This window comes from Branchiostoma floridae, chromosome 1, assembly GCF_000003815.2.
Source record: "Branchiostoma floridae strain S238N-H82 chromosome 1, Bfl_VNyyK, whole genome shotgun sequence".
Taxonomy (NCBI): Eukaryota; Metazoa; Chordata; class Leptocardii; order Amphioxiformes; family Branchiostomatidae; genus Branchiostoma; species Branchiostoma floridae.
In genome coordinates, this window is record NC_049979.1 from 20,951,519 (window position 1) to 20,971,243 (window position 19,725).

Here is a 19,725-nt window from a genome sequence, read left to right on the forward strand (position 1 = left end):
GGGCATAATAGAAATGACGCAAGAAAAGAAAGTGTGTCACAAAGCCAGCCTACATACAGCCACAGCGACCACAATGGTAGAATTACCCTCACAATCCCAGAAATTCAATAATTGTAAACAAACGGAAGTCGGGCGAACGTCGCCCGAACGTTGCCCCACTGAAGTGCGTTCGCCATCCGATTTGCGCTCGATGAATAATAACTATGTCTTTGCTCGCCTATCGGTCTTCAATCGTTGGATTGACGCAAGACTATTGACCGATACCCTTGCAAGGCACGCACGATTTGTACGCACAATCTGCGACTCGGTAACGAGCTGTGTGATTTTGGAGATTTCCTTCGACTAGTCGCATATGTTAAGAACATGTTTCGCTGCACCGCGACCGTCGTAAGACTCCTGAAAACTGCCGGCGATCCGTAAAAATCGCAAGATGATCGTGAGAACACCGGACGTCTTACTCACGAAAATGTCATTCAGAGTTCGTAAACTAGTCTTCCGATCGAATCGCGCCTATTGTGAGGGGGGTATAACATAAGCGACAATTCTCTGAGATCTCTGAGATCGCAGAACTCGTTACCGAGTCGCAGATCGTGCGTGCAAATCGTGCGTACCTCGCAAGGGTATCGGTAAATAGTCTTGCGTCAATCCAACGATTGAAGACCGATAAGCGAGCACAGACTTAGTTCTTAATCATCGAGCGCAAATCGGTTGGCGAACCCCCGTCAGTTGGGCGACGTTCGTGTGACGTTCGCCCGACTTCCGACAATCCAACGATTGAATACCGATAGGCGAGCACAGACATGGTTCTTAATCATCGAGCGCAAATCGGATGGCAAACGCACGTCAGTCGGGAGATGTTCGTGAGACGTTCGTTCCGTTTGTTTACAAATACTGTATTGAATTTTTGGGAATGTGAGGGTAATTCTGCCATTGTGACCCCTGTGGTAGTATGTAGGCTGGCTTTGTGACACACTTTCCTTTCTTGTGTCATTTCTATTATGCCCGCGCATTCCATTCATTGGTTTACAAGATTCCGACAACAAAAGCAACATTTATTGATCTCTTGACTTTTTTGAGGAACGTTTTGTGTTACCTTGTCCGCGTGCAAGAGGTCATGGGAGATTTATTATCATAGATTTATTCACCGTCGATCGCACGAGCCTCGCTTAAATGTGACGGGACAGTTTTGGAGCGACCAATACGCAAGACCCTCCGAAGATCTTAAAATTTGCCAACCTTCCTGCGATCGCGAAGTACGTCCGAAGATCGTATATAATGTGACAGGGGTTTAAGGACGCGGTCACATTGCTCGCGCGATCGTCGTACGATTTAGATGCCATAGGATTTTTGAGAAGGCTGTGATAATAACTAACCACCAAGAAGGATCCAAAACAGCTTTTTGAGTATCAAGACAGTTGAACTTTGCAAGACAAGTACATGGCTGTTCTCCAAAATGCCCGAATGAGATACGACGATTGTACGATTCATGTGACCGCGCCCTAATGCTAGGAAGTGCGACAATACCACAGACTTTGAGAGATGTACATTTGTTGCCTACACAGGAAAAATAAAACAGACAAGTTAACAAAGCCGAAGGTGCCATAGATAACAGATATATATGTGAAAATGTTCTTTACCTGTAATCTAAGATACCTCTGTCTTGTATTTCAGGATCACAAGTGTATATCAATCTACGTCTTCTTCACCGTAACCCACATATCTGGGAAAAGCCGGAGGTACTCTTAATTTTCAAATACCATATTTATCTGTTTGTGGTTGGAAATATATGCTTTTCATGAATATAGCCAATCTATGTCAATAACATACCGTTACGTTAGAATGCATCAAATATGTATACATTTATGTTAATTCTTTAAAGTATGCGTCCTGTCTTTTATCGTTGTTCAGGAGTACGATCCTCTGCGGTTTTCACCTGAGAACTCCAAGGGCAGACATGCATATGCCTTTGTTCCCTTCTCAGCAGGCCCAAGGTTTGTGGTGAGCACTACTTCACACACACACACACACACACACACACACACACACACAGACACACACACAGACACAGACACACACATACACACACACACAGACACAGACACACACACAGACACAGGCACACAAACACACACGCACAGACACAACGAACACAAACACACTCATACACAAACACGCACACACACACACACACGTGCATTACACACACGTATACACAAATCAACACACAAACGCGCGCGTACCCACACACCAACACTTGTCCACAGACACGTCTCTTTCTGTACACATTGAAACTACTACACTATGTATGAATTAAAACAAAGGTTATGTATGATTTATTATGTATTAACTAAGCTTTAGTCTTACAGGGTTGTGAACAAATCACATAATATCAAATTGTAACAACATATGATATAATTCTAGGAACTGTATCGGACAGCACTTCGCCATGAACGAGTTGAAGACAGCTGTTGCGCTCATCCTGCAGCGGTTCAGTCTAACTCCTGACGACACCCTACCGGAGCCCGTTGTTCTAGACAGGATGGTCCTTCGAGCCGATAGTCCAGGTCTCTACCTCAAGATCACACCTATTGAGATGGAATAAGTGCCTGGTGGTCTGCGGTTGTAGTAGTCTGTCATCAGATACTGAAGTCAATCACAAACAACAGTTCGGAGACCTCATACCTCCACATGAAATATCAAGAGCATTTGGATTTTTTTTGCTTCACCTCGTCTCATTCATTATGCACAAAACTGTAGCTAGCACATTACTCTATGTTGGTACTCCATAGTGCGAAAGTCCTTTTCTCTGGCAGAATTCCACATTTACATTTCATCATAGATCGTGCAATGTCACTTTTGATTGAATTACACGCCTCACAAGAATGGAATTATATACTAGTAAGGATTTATGGCGCTTTTGTATTGATTAGGAAAATAAAGTCAATCCTGTCTTAGCGACCACCTTTGCATAGTAACTACCTGGTCATTGCGGTCACTTTTTGTAGGTCCCTTGGATTTTTCACATTGACATTAAGAATTTACCGCATGAAGAAATAGACTATAGCGGCCACCTGTCCAACGCGACCACAGCCACACGATTTCCGGTCCCGTGGATACAGAAACACTGGCTACCGCGACCATACGGCGGCCGTATGTCAGCCTGCACCGAGTTTAAAATCGTAGTTTGCGAGGATTTAGAGTTCCTGACATGGTCATTTTGGCGGTAGCGGAAGGTACGTGTGAACGTTAGAGTACAAGTCTTTGTCGGTGAATTTACCAACATTCCGCATGACAAAATCAATCATTTTCGGTAGATTTAACTTTAGAAGGGTCAGTTGAATTTTGAGAAGATCGATTTGAGACACTACTCGGTGAGAAAGAGTGGGTACTGAAATTAACTTATTGCTCTTGGTTAATTGATCAGCACCTGTCTATAGTGGCCACATTTCTCGAGTCCCTTGAGTGGCCGCTATAGACAGGTCCGAATGTAGATAATTTTACATGATTGATACATTCAATGTTCCAAATGCCGTAAATTAAGTACGTTACACTTATTAAAGCCCTACTATGGAAATGACCGGAAGTATATAATTTTCGTTAATTATGCATATTTAGTCCTAATTTAGATAACTTGCATTTCAATGTATACACCCGTCTAAGCTAGCTACATCCTGAATTTCTTGGAAATCCGTCGTTCCTTTGTTCATTTCTCCTTGAAAGATTTGATACACAGTTCCAATTGCATTGTCGCTAACTAGTACTAACGATTTCGTGCATCCCAAAGTACTAGAATTCGACAGAGAAACAAATAGATACAACTCAAGACCATAGCACATCCAGGTCAAAAGATGCAAAAAACGGAATTTCTGCTTCAGTACCAAGGTGACGTACCATGGGGTCAAAATTGACATTGACCTTCATCTTCCCAACACCTACTGACATACCAAATATCATCGTAATCCATCCAGAGGTTCTTGAATTATGCTGATTACAAAAATCCGGAAACACAGACAGACAGACAAACAAACGCACAGACACACCCATTTTTCATGGATATATCATAGAGCCAGCGTTCAGAAGAGTCGTGTTCTTTGTGTGAACGTAACGTTACCTGAGTATTTGCACTGCGGAATACTTGTTTGACTGGCCCACTAACCACGGTGACCTTTGTAACTCTAACCCTTGGCCCATTGAACCATCGAGGTCAGCATTTTGCTTGTGGAAAGTCGTTGTACGATGTCGCCTGACAACGCTTCCAACATCCTGGGTTTCCTCAGCCGACATGTGCTCACCACGGCCCTGTGGTGCGCTGCTGCTCTCTGCGTGGCTGTGCTGCTGAAGGGCACGGCGGCTGTGGTGCGATCTCTGCGGAACCTGTGGGCCCTGGAGAAGGTTTTCCCCGTCCCACCGGGAGCACACTGGCTGCTGGGGCACCTGGTGCTTGTGAGTGGACTGGGACCAGTAGGGGAAGGGCTGGTTATGACAGTTTCCGCTTTCTTTTTCACTTGTTGCCAAGCTGAAAATGTTCCAAAAATATTATTCATTTTATTTTTCTAGTCAAAATTCTTGCTTAGTTAACACACCCGTTGTCAGGAATACCAGCATTTAGTCACAAAGCTCGATACATTATCAAAACGTAACATGCTCGCTCTAATTTTTCCCATGGAGCGGCGGTAAAAGGAATGACCGACAACCACTCTCAACCACATGATTTGTCTCCCCAAATGCAGGAAATTGCACTTTTGAGTGATCCAAAATCCTAGTTTTCAGAGAGAACAAGTCCAGACCCCCATAGAATGCGTGCGACTTTCTAAATAGCGCCCCAGTCACACTCTGGGCGTTCGGCAACAATTTGGGCAGCACTGATGGACTAGGGATGGCGGGAACGCGATTCTAACTTGTTCTTGTCCTGATTTAATTAGACCCATGTGAAGTTGGGTTGAAATTTTCACACAAGCTACAGCAACAGATGCTTCTGTGTGTTTTCTTTGAATATGACGTCAACAATTACTGCTTCTCGGGTTGCTTCTCGGGTTGCTTGTATCAAGTCGGCAATGTCTTCTGTATACTCATAAAGGCCAGCAATTATTATCTTCATGAAAAATGTTGTTTTTTTTTGTGTGTGTGTCTTTCTGTCTGTCTTTCTGTCTGTCTGTGTGTTTGTATTTCTGGATATTTTGACTAACATAACTTAAGACCTGAAGAACCTCTGGGTGGATTGTCATGATACGTGGTAAGTGGACAGGGACTGGAATGACAAAGGTAAAGGCCGATTTTTGACACCTTGGTATCAAACCTTGGTACTGCAGCAGAACTTTTTGTATCTTTTGTACCTGGACTTGCCCTGGTCTTGATAGTTTTGTAGCAGATAGCTTGTTGTATGGGAGGTAAGTGTTAATCGCTGTTGTGAAGATAGATCGAACCCCCATGCTTTGCCTTTGTGAATACCCCGCAATAATACCCGCATGTGTACTTGTCATCTTTGTAGTAGGTTGAGTGAAATAACTCAGATCGTTTGGGCAACATAAACTAGTGTGGCACACACAAACAAAGTAACTTAATCATTCTATTAAAAAAAAACATGCAAATAATGCCAAAGAAATGCTGATCTTACATGGTAGTTATTTCTGTTATTTTAATGTCAATTGCAAAATCATAGCAGCAACACATGTCTACATTACATCAACAAATCGTTTTTAAATTCAAGTATAATTCTTTGTTTTAGTTTTTTACTGGTAGGGGGTTTCGACTCACGTCCACTGTGTATACATACGTAATTATCTATTTATTATTGTCCTGTATAATTTATATTTTCAATTCTTGTAAAAGTGGCGGCGCTAATATAAGTTGAATGTAACTTGAGTCCGCCGTCACTTTGTCCTCGTCCGTTTATTTTTACATGTATTTCAATAAAAAACAACAACCTTCAAACCCACTCTCTTTACAGCTAAGACAAAGTGATCGTCTCAAATATGAGAGAATGTCGGAATGGTTCCGACAATATCAGCAGGGTTACATCTTCAAACACAGTGCAGCGATGGGGCGACTGATAGTAACCCATCCAGACGACGTGCGCGCGTTACTGAGGCGGACAGGTCTGAATGCATGTAGTTACCTTGAAGCTTCGCTAAAGGTTATGTTTTCGGTAGCGTTTGTGTGTATGTGTGAGTGTGTCTACGTAGCATACCTCCAGAATGTATTGATGGATTGTCTTGATATAGGGTAAGTGGTATAGGTTTGGGCCCTCTAGCGGCTTCTTTTTAGAACTGCAGGGACCCGTTAACCCTATCTAGACGGGGGAGGGGGATAAAAGTGCCTGAGCCAACTTTGACGTTGTATAACTGCTGAAAGGCGTGTACTACGACTGATTTCAGTTTAAATAATGAGATTTCATGGTTTTATTGGTAGACCACACTTGTTTATCTATATCATTAACATCCTATGCAATCTTAAGTTACAATCATAATTGAATATTCATAATTTATGCTAATTTGATGACGTCATGGGTCAAAATCCAAGATGGCGGACATTGTCATTAGCAACAGTAAAAACATGTCATTTTTACTCAAATTCCGTCAAAATCTTTTATTTTTTTTACAAAACACATTCATTTGAACCATTTTAGTCCACTTCTATTGGGTTTGGGGGTTATATGCAGAAAAAAAACGTATTTTAGAAAATTCAAGCTTGTCGATCCAAGATGGCGGACAAAGGACGTCATTTTTTGACGTCATATAGGCGTCAGGGTCGTCGTCATTGGCAACAAATGACTTGGCAGATTTAGATACCAATATGTTAGCCTTCATAGTCAACCTTTTGTTTATTACCTGTACGTATAGCGGAAATTCCATATTTAGACGGTTTTAGCCAAAAATATGATATTATGACGTCATAATTACGTCACATTACGTCATAACGATACCAAAATTCTAGAAAATATAAAACTTTTCGAGTACATCATCCCCTCCAAATTTGGTGATCGTAACCCATGCCATTTTGAAATTACGAAGGGGGGGGGGGTCAAAGGAGCCCCCGGCCCCAGGTATCCCAAAAAAGCCCGGTCTAGATAGGCTTAAGGGTCAGATTTTGAAAGGAAATAGCTGAACAAATGGGTGACAAATCGTCATGATTTTTGTTATGTAGAGAGTTTAAGTGATGCTTCCTATAGTTGAATATCAATTGTGCAAATCGGAATCTAATTTATATAATTAATGAGGAAATTGTCTATAAATCTGCTCTGTTCCATTATAGGCATATTGCAACATGTGATATTTGCAACTGAGAAAGAGAAGAATGTTGAGATATTATGCAAATAAAGATCTAATTTGTATAATTAATGAGCAAATCTTATAATACCACTGTAGTAAATGGCTGGAATTTCTTACTTGTGGCATTTGGAAGTTATGTACAGGTGAACACAATTGAACATTAATTATTGAAAATTAATCCATGCACATTAAGAACTTATTTGCATAATCAATGACAAAAACAATTAATATACTAATTGTAAAGGTAAATCATTTAGCGAAGGTATGGGGTCGCGGAACTCTAGTTTAATGACATGAACTTCTAATTGGTATGAAGTTTATAGTTATCGTACTGACAATGAGCATGTTATGCTTGCCCGTGTGTCCATGTGTTGATGAGTGCGTGTGGGCGTGCAGTTTCTATATCTTCCGCCAGACAGCCCGGCGGAGTTATAAAGTTTACTATCTTTGATTGTCTTGTTTTCCTTTGATTTCCACAGACCAAAAGCTCGAAATCTTCTACGGCATATTGAGACCATTCCTTGGTTCGTGAAATTCAATTTTTTTATACGAACATACATTTCATTTCTTTCGATTGCATCAGTTTAGTTTATCAGTCTATGAGTTGTTGAACACCTATTGGGCTGCTCAACTTTTAAACACAAGAGCGGACGAAATCGTTATGTCTGCATCTCTGACTCTTGTGATTGAACAGGTGATGGTCTCCTTCTAAGTAGCGGGCCCAAGTGGTTCCGGAACCGCCGCCTCCTCACACCGGGGTTTCACTTCGAGATCCTCAAGCCGTACGTTCGACTCTTCTCAGAGAGCACAAACGCCATGCTGGTAGGTACTCTCTAGGTTTAGAGTTAATGTTACAAAGACAGTAACATTAGACAAAGACAGGCTATATAGATACGGATACAGATACAGGAACAATATTAAAACTGTCAGCTGATTGACCGTCTTCAAATCTTTTAGATGTCAAACCGAAAACACGTCAGCTTAAACTAGAATTCCAGGACTTCCTATCTTCGCAATATGATGTTTCCCTACACAACGATGAAACAAACAAACACACCCACAAATGAACCCAACCAGAAATGGCACGGAAAAGTCAGTAATACTTGTTTCAATAAGGTTTTCAAAACATAACCTTTTTTAAGTACTACTACGTCACTAATTAACTCCAAGGATCGCTAGGACGACGCGTGTCTGGTTTATAAATCAAAAGTGGTGCTAAGTGATTTTTTTCAGGTTTCACATATTAGTCCAAACTCTACACACAGAATAACTGGAAAGATCTGAAGCCTGGGTCGTCCATTGACGTGTTTCACCACATGAGTCTGATGACGTTGGACAGCATGCTGAAGTGTACACTCAGCCAAAACACAAACTGCCAGACCAGGTGGGGAGCTAAATCCGGCTTGTAACAGACAATAGCTTAAGTACACTTTATGGCACCTGTAACGTGTTTTCTTTTTACAGCTCAAGATGTGGTTAAAAAAAGACATAGATCGACATTTTCAATGGTCTTAGACTCCATGTGTAGCGAGTAAGGCTTTTTGCTATCAACCGATGTCGTGATCTAACGTGGTATATGCTCAGCTTTAGTCCATGATTTGTTCAATTTTACGTGTATGATGTAAACGTATTTATTTTTTGCTGGCGCCAGTACGTCCCATGTGTTTATTTATGTATGTATATGATAAATGTGTCTATTTATCGTTAACTCTACATTTTCAATCGCTAGGAAAACCAACGACTACCTCTCTTCCATCCACGAACTAGCTGAGCTTACAGTACAGAGAGCCAAGTCCATTGTTTATCTACTGAGCGACTTTGTGTATGGCCTCTCGCCTAGTGGAAGAAGGTTTTGTCCCCTTTTTATAATATTGATTTGGTACTTTGGAATATCAAACAATAAAAAGGCTACATTTTCACCTGTATCTACACGTTAAGAATTGTTTTAAGGAATACGACGCTATAGAAAGTGTATTTCTCATGTATTTTGCTAACTTGAATCGAGTCAAATCCTATATTTGTCTCTCACTCGTTCTACATGAACTAGAGACTGTAGATGTCCACATACATGAAAAGTATTCTCAGTCAGTAACTTTTATTGATGATGTTGAAAATACATTATTAGAAATAATGCATTTACATCCATACATTTACATCCATACCTAGATATAAAGCCGCATGTAACATTGTCCACAAACATTCAGCAGAGATAATTCGCCAACGGAAAGACACTCTGAAGGAACAGTCTGATGGAGACAGTGCCAAGAAGTATCTGGACTTTCTTGACATTCTGTTGAGGGCAAAGGTGCGTACTTTGTGGAAACATTTGTGGTGCGTACTTTGTGAGTACCTTGTCTGAATGTATCTGTTGTATTTTTGATAACAATATAATTATAAATGGCAGCAATTGCAGTTGTTTCTACCTTCAAATGTTACGGTACAATTATCTTACAAACTTAGAATTGTATCAGTGAAATTGCGACATGATGCAGTAGAGAATCATAGACATGTATATACAAAGCCATCTGCGCTCAAAGTCTTCCTACATCAAGCGAAACGTTCCAGGATGAAGATGGTAACGGCCTGACTGATGCTGAGATCCGTGACGAGGTGGACACCTTCATGTTCGAGGGACACGACACCACAGCCAGCGGGCTGGCCTGGACCCTGTACTGTCTGGCTCGTCATCCGGGACATCAGGAGAAGTGCAGGAAGGAGGCACAGGAAGTGCTGCAGGGGAGAACGGAAGTGACGTGGTGAGGGACTTAGCACATGTATAAACTGATGTGAGAATAAAAGGCAAACTATTTTTTCGATTCAACTCAGGTATGCACAACCAAAACACAAGACAAAGGAAGAACGTAAGATCAGTTAACTCAAAATCAAACCAACGACAGGTTACAATAATATGTAGGGATTCCCGTACTTGAAGTCCTTATGATTTCATGCATTGGAAATGTCATTGCCATATTTAAAAGCCTCATTCACGCAGATTCTATAAATAACCGGTCACCCCAAACTACATGTATTGTTTGCGCTTCCTTGTTAACCTTTTTTCTATAAATTCAGTTGTTTCTCCGCACTTCTTTTAGCTCTGGTATGACTAAGTTACGTTTGAACACCTTATAGCAATTCTTCAGGTGATTTTTCTTTGCATTTTGACCCTGTTAGTTTCTTATCCAACAAACATGGTTAACTATAAGTTTGTGTTACTTTTATACTATAGATATGTTGTGTTCCAAAAAGTAAAAAGGAAAACAATCATCCCGAAATGTTCCAAATAAAACATTCCAAGATAGGTATCATAGATGATAGAAGAAGCTCTTTATTAGCACGGTCGTCATTCGATATTCATCTATTTCCTCACACACAGGGAAGACCTACCGTCGATGAAATACATCACGTTGTGTGTGAAGGAGAGCCTGAGGCTGTACCCTGCGGTTCCGGAGATATTACGAACCGTGGAGACCCCTCTTACCTTCAGCGATGGGAGGACCTTACCCGAAGGTAAGCTTAATACCCCTGTCACATTACGCGAAAATCGATCGGCCGTCGATTCTGTGAGCTCTAAATGACATTTTCGTGAGTAAGACGTCAGGTGTTCTCACGATCATCCCGCGATTTTTCGGGATCGCCGGCGATTTTCAGGGGTCGTACGATGGTCGCGGTGCAGCGAAACATGTTCTTAGCATAAGCGACAATTCTCTGAGATCGCAGAGCTCGTTACCGAGTCGCAGATCGTGCGTGCAAATCGTGCGTACCTCGCAAGGGTATCGGTCAATAGTCTTGCGTCAATCAAAGACCAATAGGCGAACACAGACATAGTTCTTAATCATCGAGCGCAAATCGGATGGCGAACGCCCGTCAGTTGGGCGACGTTCGTGCGACGTTCGCCCGACTTCCGACAATCCAACGATTGAAGACCGATAGGCGAGCACAGACATACTTCTCAATCATCGAGCGCAAATCGGATGGCGAACGCACGTCAGTCGGGAGATGTTCATGAGACGTTCGCCCGACTTCCATTTGTTTACAAATATTGAATTTTTGGGAATGTGAGGGTAATTCTGCCATTGTGACCCCTGTGGTAGTATGAAGCCTGACTTTGTGACACTTTCTTTTCTTGTGTCATTTCTATTATGCCCGCGCATTCCATTCATTGGTTTAAAAGATTCCGACAACAAAATAAGCAACATTTATTGATCTCTTGACTTTTTTGAGGAACGTTTTGTGTTACCTTGTCCGCGTGCAAGAGGTCATGGGAGATTTATTATCATAGATTTATTCACCGTCGATCGCACGAGCCTCGCTTAAATGTGACGGGACAGTTTTGGGGCGACCAATACGCAAGACCCTCCGAAGATCTTAAAATTTGCCAACCTTCCTGCGATCGCGAAGTACGTCCGAAGATTGTATATAATGTGACAGGGGTTTAAGGACGCGGTCACATTGCTCGCGCGATCGTCGTACGATTTAGATGCCATAGGATTTTTGAGAAGGCTGTGATAATAACTAACCACCAAAAAGGATCCAAAACAGCTTTTTGAGTATCAAGACAGTTGAACTTTGCAAGACAAGTACATGTTCTCCAAAATGCCCGAATGAGGTACGACGATTGCACGATTCATTTGACCGCGCCCTAATGCTAGGAAGTGCGACAATACCACAGACTTTGAGAGATGTACATTTGTTGCCTACACAGGAAAAATAAAACAGACAAGTTAACAAAGCCGAAGGTGCCATAGATAACAGCTATATATGTGAAAATGTTCTTTACCTGTAATCTAAGAAACCTCTGTCTTGTATTTCAGGATCACAAGTGTATATCAATCTACGTCTTCTTCACCGTAACCCACATATCTGGGAAAAGCCGGAGGTACTCTTAATTTTTAAATACCATATCTATCTGTTTGTGGTTGGAAATATATGCTTTTCATGAATATAGTCAATCTATGTCAATAACATAACGTTACGTTAGAATGCATCAAATATGTATACATTTATGTTAATTCTTTAAAGTATGTGTCTTGTCTTTTATTGTTCTTCAGGAGTACGATCCTCTGAGATTTTTTCACCTGAGAACTCCAAGGGCAGACATGCATATGCCTTTGTTCCATTCTCAGCAGGCCCAAGGTTTGTGGTGCTACTTCACACACACACAGAGACACACACACACACACACAGACACACACACACACACAGACACACACACATACACAGACACACACACAAACACGCACACACACACACAAGTGCATTACACACACGTATACACAAATCAACACACAAACGCGCGCGTACCCACACATCAACACTTATATATCCACAGACACGTCTCTTTCTGTACACATTGAAACTACTACACTATGTATGAATTAAAACAAAGGTTATGTATGGTTTATTATGTATTAACTAAGCTTTAGTCTTACCGAGTTGTGAACAAATCACATAATATCAAATTGTAACAAAATATGATATAATTCTAGGAACTGTATCGGACAGCACTTCGCCATGAACGAGTTGAAGACAGCTGTTGCGCTCATCCTGCAGCGGTTCATTCTGACTCCTGACGACACCCTACCGGAGCCCGTTGTTCTAGACAGGATGGTCCTTCGAGCCGATAGCCCGGGTCTCTACATCAAGATCACACCTATTGAGGTGGACTAAGTGCCTGGTGGTCTGCGGTTGTAGTAGTCTGTCATCAGATACTGCAATACATAACTTTATGCATCACTGTAATGAATTCAATCACAAACAACAGTTCGGAGACCTCGTACCTCCACATGAAATATTAAGCGTTTTCGGAAACTTTTGCTTCACCTCGTCTCATTGATTATGCAAATAACAGTAGCAAGCACAGTTTTGGTACTCTATAGTGCGAAGGTCATTTCCTCTGGCAGATTTCCACGTTTACATTTCATCATAGATCGTGCAATGTCACTTTTGATTAAATTACGCACCTCACAAGAATGGAATCATGTACTAGTACGGATTTATGGCACTTTTGTATTGATGATGAAAATACACATGTAGCGATGTTTGCATAATTGATACCTTCAATGTTCCAATGTTAAATACGTTACACATATTAAAGCCCTACTATGGAAATGACCGGAATTATAGAATTTTCGTTTATTATGCATATTTAGTCCTAATTTATATAACTTCCATCTCAGTGTGAACACCCGTCTAAGCTAGCTACATCCTGAATTTCTTGAAAATCCGTCGTTCCTTTGTTCATTTCTCCTTGAAAGATTTGATACACAGTTCCAGTTATATTTCAAGGCTCCGTGTGTTAATGTCACTAACTAGTACTAAATATTTCGTGCATCCCAAAGTACTAGAATTCAACGGAGAAACAAGTAAATAAAACTCCTTCCAAATACTTAATGATCAAGCTCTAATATTTGATACTCTAATGTGCAATGCTACGTTTCCAATGTGATAGTGATTTTATGTTCGCTCAACAAATATCCAATTCATGTTATCATTTAGTAGCCTCCATCAGCCCTTCCTATGGGGTGCGGGGATCGTAGAATTTGGCCATAAAATCGGGAAAGTTTTCGGGGGAGTCAGTCCACGCTAAGGTTGCGCGGCCGACCAACTCCTCTGGTAGCACAACTCCCCTGGCAAATTATTTATTATCTGTCCATGGTCTAATTACTGTAATTGCAATTGAAATTCCTTTGCGTTAAGGAGAAAATATTAGAAGTGGAAAACCACACACGGCGACTCGGGTCCTACAGACGGACATAGCAGCTAGTCTCTTTTGATGGTGCGGTGCTTTCGTGATCACCAACGTCAGCGTCACTGATCTAATCGTATCTACCCTCCGCGGATACGTAGTTCAGTACAGTGTACTTTACTACCATAGTGATGGCAGTCATCGTAACTCAAAATTGTGGAACCAAATTCATTATTTTCGTCTTGTTTGTCTTTGTTGTTTAAGCTATCGACGCCATGATGATTTTTCGGGAAAAGATGCTCTTGTTTTATTGCAACGTACATATTTTCTCTTTCTATATGATGTCGTTAGCCACTGATTAAAGATATCTATGGACTTGTGATTGTATATTACTTGTAAGAATAGCACTACAACAGTCTACGAGTATGTAAAGCGTGCAGTTAGAATGTGTTCTTCTGTATCGGATAGAGATATCATCGCCAAAGCACTCAGTCTGTTACGCTAGCGGTTAGGAACTCGGTATCGTTCTTTCAGCTCCAGTCTGCAAAATAATAAAGCACACACATCAGTTTCTTGATAACATATATGAATAAAGTTAATAGAACATGTATATAATGTGTGTCAGTTTTCTTTGTGTCAGTGGTTCTTACCTCCCACACCACCAATCGGCCCCTCCGCCTGTGATGGCGCGGTCCAACTGGGTAACCAAGCACCGAGGTCACATACCAGGGGGCCTAAAATTGACCTTGACCTTCATCTTCCCAACACCTACTCACATACCAAATATCATCGTAATCCATCCAGAGGTTCTTGAATTATGATGACTACAAAAATCCGGAAACACATACAGACAAACAAACGCACAGACACACCCATAACTATATATGATATTTATCTCCATTTTTTCATGGAGATATTATAGAGCCAGCGTTTAGAAAAGTCGTGTTCTTTGTGTGAACGTAACGTTACCTGAGTATTTGCACTGCAGAATACATGTTTGACTGGCCCACTAACCATGTTGACCTTTGTAACTCTAACCCTTGGCGCATTGAACCATCGAGGTCAGCATTTTGCTTGTGGAAAGTCGTTGTACGATGTCGCCTGACAACGCCTCCAACACCCTGGGTTTCCTCAGCCGACATGTGTTCACCACGGCCCTGTGGTGCGCTGCGGCTCTCTGCGTGGTTGTGCTGCTGAAGGGTACGGTGGCTGTGGTTCGATCTCTGCGGAACCTGTGGGCCCTGGAGAAGGTTTTCCCCGTCCCGCCGGGAGCACACTGGCTGCTGGGGCACCTGGTGTTTGTGAGTGGACTGTGATCAGTTTGTAATGCCCATCACTAAGAGGTCTCTAACAGAAGCCTAAACCTTACTGGCATTTTGCATACGGCGTTATGTTGTACATACTTGCCAACCGGTTACAATTATAATGGCCTCCTGTTTGGGCTCAATACATCAGAAAGATGTACCCGGTTTGGCTATAAGGGACTGTGGGACACTTAGCAAGGCCGGAGGCAAGCTAGGGCTGGTGCGTTGAGGGGGAATGGAATTTTTTGCCTGAGGGGGGAGGGGGTGTTGGCACGGAAGTAAATTGGGGTTGGGGGAAGGGCCATGGGTTTTTACGAATCGGCTATACAATCCCAGTACGACAGCTTGTTGCCAAGCTGCAAATATTCCAAAAATTTCCTCAGCAGCATTATCCACATCAAAATTAGTGCCAAAGTTCATATACCTAGGACGACCGGATGCTGTAGCCTCACGAAGAATTACACGAAATCGACTTCCAGGAGGGACGCAAAACGGGGTTCCCGTTCTCGAGGAGGCGCCTCGACCACGTTAATCAGCCTCATTACGAGGGGTGATCAATACGCGTCCTCGGTCTCACCCAGAAATAATAAGCACGACTCAGATTTTGAAGCACAACATCATACTATGAAGCCTTTAAAAGTATCCTCTAAATTTCAAATCATTGCAGTCGTTACTTTCCACTGGGCCGGGCATTCGTTTTTTGCTCATTAGAAGGTAAGTGGTGAGAAAAACAAGTGTGAATTGTGATCAGACATGTGTGGATCGAGTTCCCCATGCCGTAATTTCTTTGTCATAAACAACAACAAAAATATTGTCAAACTGTTTGATAATGATTCTCTTCCTATTTCAAGCAAAAAGAAGTGGGTGTCTGACTTCTAGCAGCGCAAGTTGACCCGCACACCTCAGGTCGCAGCTCAATTAATTATCCACGTTTTTTGTCCTTCTCCCTTACTTAACGTTACTGGGTGTCGCCTGCAAAGTAATGATCACACTAATTTAAATTTTGGTACACATTCATATAAGACTTTATACTTGGCATCTATGCTTAGAAATCTTATTGAGTTGTGCTTATTATTTCTGGGTGAGGCCGAGGACTTATTGATCACCCCTCGTACTCAACACTTAGGGTACCTACTGGCTGCAAATACACCAAAATTATCATACCCGATGATCGTCAGGAAGACCGGTCCAGAAAAAAATCCAGAATATCTCGCGTGAGCATGCCTTCCTTGTTAAATAGCGAGAGCCTACGTCTCCGCCGGACGGTCGTACTCTCCAAGCAGAGGTTGGTGGGGAGGCTGGTCGAAAAAAACGGCATATAAGAAAAAGGTCACGATTTTCCCCACCAACCTCTGCTTTGATAATAGGACGTTCGCCCCTTCCCCTTCAAAAATTTGGGACGAACTGATGAACCATGGTGGCGGGAACGCTGATTCCCACTGCCAATTTGTTCTTTACCGGTATACCCTGCTTTAATGAGACCAATGTGAAGGTGAGTTATAAGTTTTATCTTCTTGGGTAGCTTGCTATATCAAATTGACCGTTTCTTCTGTTTTCTGAGAAAGGCAGTCGATTCACGGTTGTATGGGAGGCAGCAGCTGTTATCGCTGTTGTAAAGACTCAGCTTACGCGTGTCTATCACCCCCTTTATTTGTCGTTGTGGTAACCCCGTAATAATACCCGCATGTGCTCTTGTCATCTTTGTAGCAGGTTGAGTGTATCAACTGAAATCGTGGGACAACATATAAATGATGCCACACACACACACACACACACACACACCCAAGAAGTAACTTAATCATTCTGCAAAACTCAAATTACTCACCGACTGTCTTTACAGGCAAAACAAGGTGATCGTCACTTCGAGAAGGCAATGTCGGAATGGGTCCAGCAATATCATCAGCATTCTATCAAAAAACAACCTACTGACCCACTCTCTTTACAGCTAAGACAAGGTGAACGTCACAACCGTGAGATAACGTCGGAATGGTTCCGACAATATCAGCATGGGTACATCTTCAAACACGGTGCAGCAATGGGTCGACTGGTAGCAACCCATCCAGACGACGTGCGAGCGGTACTGATGCGTACAGGTCTGTCTTAAGCCGGGTATTTTAGTCCGTATGAGGTCCGTGTGGAATTCTTAGCCTCTACCAGGCTCCACAGGTCGCTGGAAAAATAGTAGAAATTGGCCAATATAGACACATAGCATGCCAGAGGAGTTAACTGTCCGAGGAGTATGGTTTGCGACCAGCTAACTCCGCTGACACGTTATCCTGCTATATTGGCCAATTTCTACTATTTTTCCAGCGACCTGAGGAGCCTGGTAGAGGCTAAAAAGTCCATACGGACCTCATACGCACGTGTGAACCCACCTTTAGATTATCAAACACCTGCCATTTTTGAATATCAACAGGCAGGTCAGTCAAAAAGGAATATAAATGTAGGCTATTATTTAACGACATGAGCTTCTAATGCAGTTCATAGTTATCGTAGTGAAAATAAGCATGTTATGCTCGCACGTGTGTCCATGTGTTTATGAGTGCGTGCATGTGTGCATCCGCATTGCAGTTTGTATGCTTTCTGATAGGGAGCGCGGCGCGCGGCGGAGTTATAAATTATAAAGCCTGTTATCTTTGATTGTCTTGTTTCCACAGACCAGAAGCTCGAAATCATCTACGGCATGTTGAGACCATGGCTTGGTTCGTGAAATTCGATCTTTTTTATACGAACATAATATTTCAGTCTTTCGCGATTGCATTTATGAATCTCGCTAGAAAGTTTATCAGTTATGAACTCTTCAACGCCTATTGGGGTGCTCAAGTTTTAAACACAAGAGCGGACGAAATCGTTATGCATGCATCTCTGACTATTGTGATTTTACAGGTGATGGTCTCCTTCTAAGTAGCGGGCCCAAGTGGTTCCGGAACCGCCGCCTCCTCACACCGGGGTTCCACTTCGAGATCCTCAAGCCGTACGTTCGACTCTTCTCAGAGAGCACAAACGCCATGCTGGTATGTACTCTTTGTTGGTTTCAAATCATAGAGCGGGTACTAGTATCAAATCTGATATAGCTACTTTCACGTTCCCAACTCTTTTAGACACCACACCGAAAAACACGCCAGCGTAAACGACTAAAACGTAATATAATGGTTTCTCGTTGATTATGCAAATATGTCCTCATTTGCATGCAAATTGAATTGCATATCTTATTTCGGCAGACGATATTGTCTTCGCAAATAACATGTACACAAGTTGTCCAAAGTGTTATCTTATAAAAAAGGAAGAAATGTGTTCTGCCATTTTTCCCGTCGATTATGCAAATGATGTTCTGAATTGAATAATCAATATTTAATCATATTCCACTTCAATTAACTTCTAAAAGCCGCACCTATTTCATTCACGTCATATCATATAATTTCATACATTATTCAAATGAGGTCATTTACATGCATGGTTGTTTGCAATTCCTATCATGAATACAGCGGATTTATTAAATTTTCTCAGTGATAAATGCGAGTTAACTCCTGATTCATGTCTTATTCATATCTTACTATATTCTCACTGGTTTTTTACACATGCTAAATATCGGTCCATCCTCTTATTCAGTTTTACTGTCCATAAACGGACAAGCAAACAAACATAGCCTTCTTGAAACATGTAAGTAAGTGAATTTTCAGGTCTCATGTGTTAGTTCGAACTCTACACACAGAATAACTGGAAAGAACTGAAGCCTGGCTCGTCCATTGACGTGTTCCACCACATGAGTCTGATGACGTTGGACAGCATGCTGAAGTGTACACTCAGCCAAAACACTAACTGCCAGACCAGGTGGGGAACGAAATCTGGTTTTGACTGGACACTAGTTTAATTTAAACTTTATGTCGTCTAAAACATGCTTCTTTTTCTACAGCTCAAGACATTGTTTAAATAAAGACGTCCACAGAGACATGTTAATGGATTCCAAGTATAAGGTGTATGTTTGTTGCTATAATTATGTCGTACAAACGTGGTACATGTAGTAAGATATTCAATTTTACGTGTATAATGATATAAATGTTTTTTCCCGACGTCAGTACGTCCCATGTGTATCCCTTAATGTATGTATGTATATGATAAATGTATCTATCTAACGTGAGCTCTACATTTCCAATCGCAAGGAAAACCAACGACTACCTCTCATCCATCCACGAACTAACTGAGCTGGCAATGCAGAGAGGGAGGTCTATTATCTACCTCCTGAGTGACTTCGTGTATGGCCTCTCGACTAGTGGAAGAAGGTTTTGTCCCCTTATTATAAGCCGAAGAAGAAGAGATCAAACAATCAAAGAAGGCTACATCTTCATCTGTACTTACACGTTAATAATGGTTTAAGGAATATGACGCCATGTAGAATCTCACATGTATTTTGCTATTCGAATTCAGTCAAACCCTAGATTTGTCAGTCTGTCTACTCTCCAAGCAGAGG

The 19,725-nt window shown here is 41.8% G+C and overlaps 4 protein-coding genes across 4 annotated transcripts in view; all 4 read left to right on the forward strand.

Annotated features, from left to right (window-relative positions):
- The window catches only part of LOC118418338 (cytochrome P450 4B1-like), a 10,285-nt gene extending 7,354 nt beyond the window's left edge, over nucleotides 1-2,931 (forward strand). Inside the window, exons 10-12 of the mRNA XM_035824217.1 lie at nucleotides 1,672-1,736; nucleotides 1,909-1,991; nucleotides 2,422-2,931. Of these exons, the coding sequence (XP_035680110.1) occupies nucleotides 1,672-1,736; nucleotides 1,909-1,991; nucleotides 2,422-2,602 (329 nt within the window). The 3' untranslated portion in view covers nucleotides 2,603-2,931. The remainder of the gene's footprint in view (nucleotides 1-1,671; nucleotides 1,737-1,908; nucleotides 1,992-2,421) is intronic.
- A 1,305-nt stretch (nucleotides 2,932-4,236) lies between these two features.
- Nucleotides 4,237-10,028, forward strand: LOC118414551 (leukotriene-B4 omega-hydroxylase 3-like). The gene is made up of 7 exons (XM_035818703.1): nucleotides 4,237-4,443; nucleotides 5,948-6,095; nucleotides 7,963-8,090; nucleotides 8,516-8,652; nucleotides 8,998-9,117; nucleotides 9,435-9,573; nucleotides 9,834-10,028. The coding sequence occupies exons 1-7, from the start codon at nucleotides 4,237-4,239 to the stop codon at nucleotides 10,026-10,028; spliced, it is 1,074 nt and encodes a 357-aa protein (XP_035674596.1).
- A 4,946-nt stretch (nucleotides 10,029-14,974) lies between these two features.
- LOC118414617 lies at nucleotides 14,975-17,236 on the forward strand. The gene is made up of 3 exons (XM_035818830.1): nucleotides 14,975-15,254; nucleotides 17,098-17,201; nucleotides 17,233-17,236. The coding sequence occupies exons 1-3, from the start codon at nucleotides 15,048-15,050 to the stop codon at nucleotides 17,234-17,236; spliced, it is 315 nt and encodes a 104-aa protein (XP_035674723.1). The 5' UTR covers nucleotides 14,975-15,047.
- The window catches only part of LOC118418312 (cytochrome P450 4B1-like), a 7,595-nt gene continuing 5,103 nt past the window's right edge, over nucleotides 17,234-19,725 (forward strand). The window contains exons 1-5 of the mRNA XM_035824173.1: nucleotides 17,234-17,350; nucleotides 17,915-17,959; nucleotides 18,144-18,271; nucleotides 18,970-19,088; nucleotides 19,418-19,537. Coding sequence (XP_035680066.1) covers nucleotides 17,293-17,350; nucleotides 17,915-17,959; nucleotides 18,144-18,271; nucleotides 18,970-19,088; nucleotides 19,418-19,537 — 470 coding nt within the window. The 5' untranslated portion in view covers nucleotides 17,234-17,292. The remainder of the gene's footprint in view (nucleotides 17,351-17,914; nucleotides 17,960-18,143; nucleotides 18,272-18,969; nucleotides 19,089-19,417; nucleotides 19,538-19,725) is intronic.